The 8,397-nt window shown below is 57.1% G+C and overlaps 1 protein-coding gene across 4 annotated transcripts in view; it reads left to right on the top strand.

Annotated features, from left to right (window-relative positions):
* The window catches only part of med25 (mediator complex subunit 25), a 10,477-nt gene extending 2,421 nt beyond the window's left edge, over positions 1 to 8,056 (top strand). For 2 of the 4 annotated variants that reach the window (XM_076017278.1, XM_076017279.1), the window contains exons 7-20: positions 1 to 73; positions 403 to 527; positions 1,040 to 1,115; positions 1,182 to 1,471; positions 1,652 to 1,750; positions 3,550 to 3,635; positions 3,706 to 3,763; positions 3,893 to 4,000; positions 4,387 to 4,563; positions 6,363 to 6,473; positions 6,614 to 6,688; positions 7,135 to 7,305; positions 7,455 to 7,575; positions 7,673 to 8,056. The exon at positions 1 to 73 is cut by the window's left edge and continues 84 nt beyond it. In XM_076017278.1, the coding sequence (XP_075873393.1) occupies positions 1 to 73; positions 403 to 527; positions 1,040 to 1,115; positions 1,182 to 1,471; positions 1,652 to 1,750; positions 3,550 to 3,635; positions 3,706 to 3,763; positions 3,893 to 4,000; positions 4,387 to 4,563; positions 6,363 to 6,473; positions 6,614 to 6,688; positions 7,135 to 7,305; positions 7,455 to 7,575; positions 7,673 to 7,776 (1,674 nt within the window). In that variant the 3' untranslated portion in view covers positions 7,777 to 8,056. The remainder of the gene's footprint in view (positions 74 to 402; positions 528 to 1,039; positions 1,116 to 1,181; positions 1,472 to 1,651; positions 1,751 to 3,549; positions 3,636 to 3,705; positions 3,764 to 3,892; positions 4,001 to 4,386; positions 4,564 to 6,362; positions 6,474 to 6,613; positions 6,689 to 7,134; positions 7,306 to 7,454; positions 7,576 to 7,672) is intronic. The other 2 variants (XM_076017280.1, XM_076017281.1) reach the window with 2 other exon arrangements.
* Positions 8,057 to 8,397: the final 341 nt, after the last annotated feature.

Genomic DNA, 8,397 nt, shown 5'->3' with positions numbered 1-8,397 from the left:
GCCGTGGAGCCGCACCAAGACTACAGCCAGGACCCGTTCCACATGGTCCTGGTCCGAGGGATCTCGCTGCCCGGTGAGGAACACGCAGCTCCCCTTTATGAGTCACGTGTTCTGTGGCTTCATGTGAGGAGCGACCGTCTCCATTGGGGGGCGCTAAAGAGTCGTGCGGGTCAACGTCCAGGTTCTGTGTTGTTCTTGTGCAGTGTGTCGGGCTCAGGCGTGTAGCTCTACTTGTCTCTTGTACTGTTGCTGGCCAGGAGTTTAACACAAGGGTGACACCTAGTGGACTGATGTGACAAGCACACTTTGTCTCTAAAATCCCCCCAAGCTTTCGACACCTTAAACACCCGCTCACCTCCACCTGTCTGTCTGTCTGTCTGTCTGTCCGTCTGTCATCCTCAGCCTCCTCAGGCGTCGGACCGGGACCCCTCAAGACCGTCCTGCCCCCGCAGCCACATCCTGTCAGCCAGCCAATGGTTGGAGCCCCTCAGCCCCCCCCGCCCATGGGTGCCGCCCACCCCTACCAGGTAATTGGGCGAAGGGTGGAGATCCGCAGAGATCCTGTTCCCAGGTCTGAAGGTCCTGACTCGCTGGGCAGTGAAGGAGCTGAAGGGGAAACAATGAATGACGTCCTGGTGATGGTTGAATAGAAAAAGGGAAATAAAAAGAATGGAAGTCTTTGGGTTCAGCCGGTATCGTTCTTTAGAGAGGACATGGCTGAGTTCAGCACCACCGTCCAGGATCTGGCCAGTACTTTAGAAGGTCCGTCAGACAGTTTGAAGGAGCTGCTCCGTCAACTGGCTCTTTGCAGAGACAAGTTCTGATGTGACATCATTTGGACGGGTCGGAGGTCCGGCCGTTCACTTTTTCGCCTCTGCAAAAATTCACCGCAAGAGCAAAAAAAAAAACAACAGCAGCTTCTTCACTCTGTGTGCTGCCAGTGTGGCAGGTGGCTTTGACTTCAAGAGCTTCTCTAAACAAGCAATTCATTCACTTAATGGTGTTCTCCCTGTGGCCCCGCCCCCTTCCTCGCCCACAGAACCCGCCCCCCCTGACGGCGGCCCAGATGGCTGCACAGGTGGCCGTGGAGACGGCCATCAGCCAGAAGAGCCGCTGTGAGTAACCTACCTGCTCCTCCACCGCTGCGCAGGATCACTAGTGTTGAGACTCCGCCCCCTCAGTTCCAGGTATGGTCAACCAGGGCCCACCCTTCGCGGCCCAGCCCTCCATCTCCGCTGTGGCGGGCGGCGTGAAGCTCAACCAGCCCATCATCTCCACGGTGACCACGGCCTCGCAGCCCATGATGCAGCAGCAGCAGCAGCAGCAGCAGCAGCAGCAGCAGGTCCCGCCCACCCAGCAGCAGCAGCCAGTCCTGGCCCAGGGCCCGCCGGTGCCTAATCAGCAGCCGCAGGCGCCGCCCCAGCAGCAGCCAGCGCCCAATCAGGCGGCGGCTCCATCGCAGCCCAACATGGTGAGAGGACGCTGTGACCGTGTCCAGATGATTGTGGCTCTACCGGGTAGTTGGTGTCATTGCCCAGCTCGTCCAGAAGAGGGCGACGCTGAGCTCTGGCGAAGTTCACCGACTGACAAATGAGTAGAAATGACCCTGAACGACAGAGTTGCGCTGACTGTTCTCTTTTTGTGGTGGCAGCCTGGTGTCCCCGGAGGTCAAGGAGCCGCCAACGCCATTGGACAGCCGCAGATGGCCAATAAGATCGTAGCGTGGACGGGCGTCCTGGAGTGGCAGGAGGTAAAACCGTCTGGCAGGGCAGCCAGTTAGCATGACTTAGCACTGGCAGACTGTTTGACTGGTGGGGCTGCAGTGGGTTGTACAGTGTGCCAGAGGCGGGGGGGGGGGGGGGGGGGTAGCGGAGCAGCAGCAGATGGATGGAATGTTCTGGTGAGCCTCCTCGTGGGAGGAAACAATCCATCATGGAGAAAACATGTTGCTGTAATGTCAATGGAAAATGAAGCAAAGTTGCAACCAAATCAGAGCCCCACCAGGGTGTGCTCTGAGAACCACCCAGAACCACCCAGAACCACCAGGGTGTTTAGCTCCATTGAAATGACTGGAAACTCTGGAGACATGGAGGAAACACAGCAGTTTGATTATTTACTTACTATTCATTGCTTCAAGTTTGGCTAGTTCGCCCTCGCCTGACCCAGCGTACTGACAGGAAGTCAGGCGTGACCCGCCACGTCAGAAAGAAGACCGCGACAGTTGGACGAGTTCCAGGAGCGCTGATTGGAGGATTTCCCTCTCTGTTTGTGCTAAACTAAGCTAAGCTAAACTAAGCTAAGCTAAGCGGGCTCGTGCTGTGCAGTATGAGTGTGACTGTTGCTGTTGAGTTGTCCCTGCCGCAGCGGCGGCTCGCTGTCTCTGCTGCAGGTCTCAGTAGCTGCTGCTCTATTGATCAGCCCCGCCCTCTGATTAATTGCACATCGTCCTCCCTCCCTCCCTCTCGCTCTCTCTCTCTCTCTCTCTCTCTCTTGGTTTAACTCAAGGTCAGATCGATGACTTCACAGCAGCGCCGCAGCTGAGCTGGCGGGAAACGGAGGCTAATGGCTTCTGTGCGACTCTCAGCGCCGCCGCCGAGCGTTTAGGTTGAGCGGTCGATTGAGCGGTCGCCTCCGTCGACCGTCACGGTTATCAGTCCGTCGCACTAAATGAATCTTCAGGTCTTTATTTTTCACTGGGATATCTCAAACTGAAACTACCTGTCCAGGTGAAAGCTGACCCGAGAGAATGAGCTGAGCCCTTTGTGACATCACAGGTGGCCGCAGAGTGTTTAAACGCAGGCGAGGTCCTGACGGCTGGTGTTGCTGCTTCTGTTCATTCAGTAGAAGCCAGCAGGGCGGCGCCACTGGCTCTGCCGTGGTGTGATGTGATTGATTGATTGGGTATTGATGGCTTATTGACGGCGTGGAGTCGAGGCTCCTCAGAAAGTGCAGCAGCTCCTCCTTCAGCCGCAGGAGGTCACCGGAGGCTCGTCACCAGTCCATCCATCTGGCCGCTGCTTAATTGCTTCTTGTGATTGGGGTCATCAGGGCGGGTGACCCGCGGAGGGGGGAGGGGCAGATCAGAGCAGAGTGTCCGTCATGGGGGCGTGTGTCCCCCCCCCCCCCCCCACACACACACACACACACACACACACACACACACACACTTAACCGGCCTCCTCTGCACCCAATCTCTGACCTTCATCTTGATGGAGCGGCTCAACGTCCTGCAGTCCAGACCTGCAGCTTCTCATCGGCGGCTGATGGAGGAGGTCAGGAGGTCGCCGAGGTCAAGAGGTCGCCCCGCCACTCCACTCCTGTCCCACCAAGCAACTCAGCCAGAATGATTCAGACTGAATTAGCGCAGCAGAATCTTCTGCTTTGTGTCCTTCAACCTCCGAGTTCTCAGCATCCTCCATCTCCATCTGTTCATGCATTCATTCTTTCTTCTCCTCCTTCTCCTTCTTCTTCTTCTCTTCTTCTTCTTCTTCTTCTCTTCTTCTTCTTCTCCTTCTCCTTCTTCTTCTTCTCTTCTTTTTTCCTTGTCAGAAGCCCAAAGCCTCCACCATGGACTCCACCACCAAGCTGACGCGCTCGCTGCCCTGTCAGGTCCACGTCAACCAGGGGGAGAACCTGTGAGTTGTCTGTCTGTCTGTCTGTCTGTCTGTCTGTGTCTGACTGACGCTGGGCTGTGTCTCTGCACAGGAACACGGACCAGTGGCCTCAGAAGCTCATCATGCAGCTGATTCCACAGCAGCTCCTGGTGAGACCTCCTCCTCCTCCTCTACCACCCCCACCTCCTCCTTCCCCTCCTCCTCCTCTTTCAGTCTGTTTTTATTTCCCATCATCCCTCTGAAGCTCCGCCTCTCTCTCTCTCGCTCGCCCTCCTCAGACCACCCTGGGCCACCTGTTCAGGAACTCTCGCATGGTCCAGTTCCTCTTCACCAACAAGGACATGGAGTCTCTGAGGGGCCTGTACCGCATCATGACCAACGGCTTTGTACGTCTCTGGCCTTCTGCACTTGCAGTGTTCCTCTCCCAGCACCAGAGGGCGCCCCAGACCTGCACGTTGAAGTCTTGAGTTTTTTTTTTTAATTCCTCCATGGCTGTATGATGAGGAAATAAAGACCCTTTGGTTCATTTTGTAAGGCTAAGTAGAGGTTAGCATGTGGCTACGCTAACACACAGAGGCCTTTTAATTGCATTGGACAGCAGCATCTTTCAGCTCAGCCTCAATTTGATTTGCAGCCGCGCTGATGAATCGACGCCGCGTAAAATCTATACTGTGATTGGCCCTGAGCGGCTCAGGTCACGCCCTCTTAGTGCTCCCACACACACACACACACACACACACTAACGTGCCCTTCACTCCCTCCCCACCTGCAGGCGGGCTGCGTCCACTTCCCCCACACCACCTCCCCCTGCGAGGTGCGCGTGCTGATGCTGCTCTACTCGTCCAAGAAGAGGATCTTCATGGGCCTCATCCCCAACGACCAGAGCGGCTTCGTCAACGGCATCCGCCAGGTCATCACCAACCACAAGCGGGTGCAGCCGCACGGCGCGGTGAGTGCAGCGCCTCGCATCACAGCCAAGTCAACTCACTGAACCAATGTCCTTCCTAGAGCAAATATCAGCTGATTATAAAATATCACATTATTTATCATGAATTCATTTGTTTGGAATGAAACGATGATGGACAGGCGGATGGTGCGGAGTCTGCAGGGATGCAGTCGCTGTACTGATCTGTGGTGGTGAAGCAGGAGCTGAGCTCAGAGGAGAAGCTCTGGATTTACTGCTGGATCTCCGTTCCCACCCTCACCTCTGGTCAGGAGCTGTGGGTGATGACCCAAAGAAGCAGATACAAAGGAGTTTCCTCCGTAGGGTGGCTGGGCTAGAGCACCCTGAGGAACAGGGTGAGGAGCTCAGGGTGAGGAGCTCAGGGTGAGGAGCTGGGTCATCCAGGGTGAGGAGCTGGGTCATCCAGGAGGAGCTGCTGCTCCTCCGCATGGAGAGGAGCCAGCTGAGGAGGCCTCCTGGACCGCTCCCTGGAGAGGTGGTCCTGACCTGTCCCACCAGGACGAGACCTGGAGGAAGACCCAGGACTCGCTGGAGGGACCAGGTCCCTGGGCTGGCCTGGGAAGACCTGGGGTCCCACTGGAGGAGCTGGAGGAGGTGACTGGGGCCAGGGCAGTCTGGGGGTCTCGGCTGAGGCTGCTGCCCCCACCACCCGACTCCGGCTGATACAGCAGAAGAAGAAGAAGGATGATCAGATCTCCAGAAGCTTTATCACCTGTAATCCTGACTCTCACCCCCTTTAAAGAGGATGAGAGACAACATCTACCTCTACCACCTCCCCCAACCATCACCACCCCCACCTGGCACCGTCACACAACCGGCGTCGCTAGAACTACTAAGTTGGCAGCGGGTCAGTGGCAGGGTTAAAGCATGGAGAGGGAGGCTCTCCGAGGTTAAAGATGGAATTAAATCACAGAAGAAGGAGAAGAAGAACAGGGGGTGGGGGGTGTTCTATCAGTGTTGCGGGTCAGAGACGGGGATTAGCATTAGCGCCGTCCCAGGGTGACTGGAGCAGCATTAGTGAGACGGATGGCTGGGTGTTAATAATTCAGTGGAGCCTCTGCAGCGGCGCCACACTCAGGCTGTGTTCTGCACCGCTGCCACCGCCGCCGCCGTGCCTCTGAACACGGGAGACGACACGCCGGCCTCCCGCTCTGAAACCCCCCCCCCCCCCCGGGCGTCTCCAGCAGGTGACACAGGAAGTCTGCAGCGACGCTACTTCCTGTTCATGTCTTTTGTTTTGTTTTCTTCCATCTGCTCTCCTGCGAACTGGTGCAGTGGAGTCTGGAGTCCCTCAGGGAGGCGGTCCACAGCTACTGCAGAGGCAGTGAAGCACACCAGCAGCTTCTTCATCACCACCAGCATCATCATCGTCATGTGACACGTGACTTGCTCGCTGGTTCAAGTCCATGTTACCAGTAAAGTCCTTTACATTTTCCCAGAACAAGATGGTCTGGTCTGGTCTGGTCCAGTCTGGCCTGGCTTGGTCTAGTCTAGTCTAGTCTGGTCCGGTCTGGCCCGGCCTGGCTTTGTCTAGTCTAGTCTGGCCTGGCTTGGTCTGGTTTAGTCTGATCCGGTCTAGTCTAGTCTAATGATGTGAACCTGATCTAAAACCTGAAGGATCTCTGTTGTTTCATCCACTGTCACTGACCTTGCTGCTTTGGAAACTTGTGCATCGAGACTCATCAACACCTCTGTGTGTGTGTGTGTGTGTGTGTGTGTGTGTGTGTGTGTGTGTGTGTGTGTGTGTGTGTGTGTGTGTGTGTGTGTGTGTGTGTGTGTGTCAGCTGGCTGGAGCCGGTGCCTCCATGCAGCCTGGCCAGGTGGCCCCCAACCAGAACTTCCTCAACAGGGCTCCAGGTCCAATCCCAGTGTCCCACAGCAGCGTGCAGCAGCAGGTCGGTCCTCCTCGTCCCACCCAACTCCGCCTCTCCTCACGCTGTGCCCCCTGGTGGCTGGTCTGTGCATGCCTTATGGGTAACCCCTCTTCCCCTTCACTCCCTCACCCCCTCTCTGCTCTGTCCTGTCCTGTGTGCAGTCTGTGGCAGTCTGTGGCATGCCCCCCGTTAGTCAGGTCTCCATGATGGAGGAGCAGCAGAGGCAGAACACCATGGTGAGCCTGCTAACGTGGCTAACGTGGCTAAACCCGCTGTCTCTCTGGAGACAGGAAGCAGCCGCAGATCCTCCAAAGCCACTTGGACTCTGACAGATCGCAGGCAAACATCTGTTGGGTCTGGCTGACATTAATTCCATTACTGCTGCAGTAGGTTTAACATTTCCTGCCCGCGACAGGAGGAGTTGCAGCGCCCTCTGGTGGCTGTGGTTCACACTGTAATCTGACTGCTCGGCAGCATGCGTTTCCCTCCTGCAGCATGACGCTCAAAAAAAACCCCTCTGGCCAGCGTGCATGAGGTGCTGCCACCCTGTGTGTCCACCAGGGGGCCTGCTGGAGCCTCGTTAGCATGCAGCAGCCAGCAGGACGTTAGTTTTCACTTCCTGCTGCTCAGCCTCAGATCTTCCCGCAACTCCACTCAACGCTTTTCCTCCGTCGTCGTCTAGATGACCATGAGAGCGGCCGTGCCGACCAATCAGCAGCCGCCGGGGAGCGGAGCTCCGCCCAACCAGGTGGCGCAGAGCGGGCAGGCTCCGCCCCAGGGCCCCATCCTCCGCCTCCCCAACCCGGGAGCCAATCCGCAGCTGCGCAGCCTCCTGCTCAGCCAGCAGCAGCCGGTAAGAGGGCGTGGCCTATCTAACAGCCTATCGTGGCAGATGTAGAGAACAAGTTTCTTTCATGTCAATCGAAAATGAAGCAAAGCAAAGTTCCTGGCCTGGCTCCTCCCCCTCACTTCCTGTCTCTCCTGTCTCTCCCCCCCCCGCAGCAGGCTGGCGTGTCCCACATGCAGGGGATGATGGCCCACCAGGCTCTGGGGCAGCAGCTCGTCCACCCTACGCCAGTAGGGGGCGCTCAGATGCAGGGCCAGTGGAGGCAGCCTCTCGGCGGTGAGACGTCGCCCCCCGCAGGGCCGGAGGACTACAAACACACATCACCAGGAGCCTGGTTGAGACCCTGACGGCGACTCTCTGTCTCCCCCTGCAGGTCAGATCCTGATGTCTGGAGGTCAGCGGGGAGCCGTGCCTCAGGCGGGGATGCCTCAGGTGTCCAGCGTCATGGAGGACGAGATCCTCATGGACCTCATCTGAAGGGTCGCACGGTCACTTCCTGCTGCGGCAGGGTCACTTCCTGTTTGGACTCGTACTGGACTGAGAGACGTTTCTCTGGAGCGCCGTGTTTGGTTTCCTCCTGTTGAACTGAGAGAGGAGAACTCCAGCAGCAGCAGCAGCAGCAGCAGGAGTCGTGTGGACACTGGGAGCTCCAGCAGCAGGTTGATGTTTTATAGTTTATGTTCCAAAAGTTTCTTTTTTTTATGGATCGTGATGATGACCAGAGGAATATTAATAATAAAATCAACAGTGAACTAAAGCGGGAGTTGTCTGTCGCCGTGGCAGCCAGGCCGGGATAAACAAGGGGGCGGAGACTCACTGTCTTTTCCCGCCAAATAGTGTCACTGTGTTAATTTTAACTGCTCCAATATGTCGCAGCAGCGCCCCCTTCGTGCCAACTAGTCCCACCAGATGGCTCGTGTTGGCCACCGGCCCCGCTCACCGCGCCGTCCAATCAGGCTGGTCGGGTGCACGTACACACACACACACACACACACACACACTAGGTGGCGCTGACGCACGTGAACCTTCGCCAACCTCACATGTCCCCGCCGCCTGTCTCTCTGTCTCTCCCTCTCGCTCGCTCTCTCTCTCACTCTC

Source organism: Nelusetta ayraudi, unplaced genomic scaffold (assembly GCF_046127955.1).
Source record: "Nelusetta ayraudi isolate G7.1 ecotype Tasmania unplaced genomic scaffold, CSIRO-AGI_Nayr_v1 ptg000303l, whole genome shotgun sequence".
Lineage (NCBI taxonomy): Eukaryota > Metazoa > Chordata > Actinopteri > Tetraodontiformes > Monacanthidae > Nelusetta > Nelusetta ayraudi.
The sequence above is the reverse complement of the archived record's forward strand: the minus strand, read 5'-3'. Positions and strand labels throughout refer to the sequence as shown.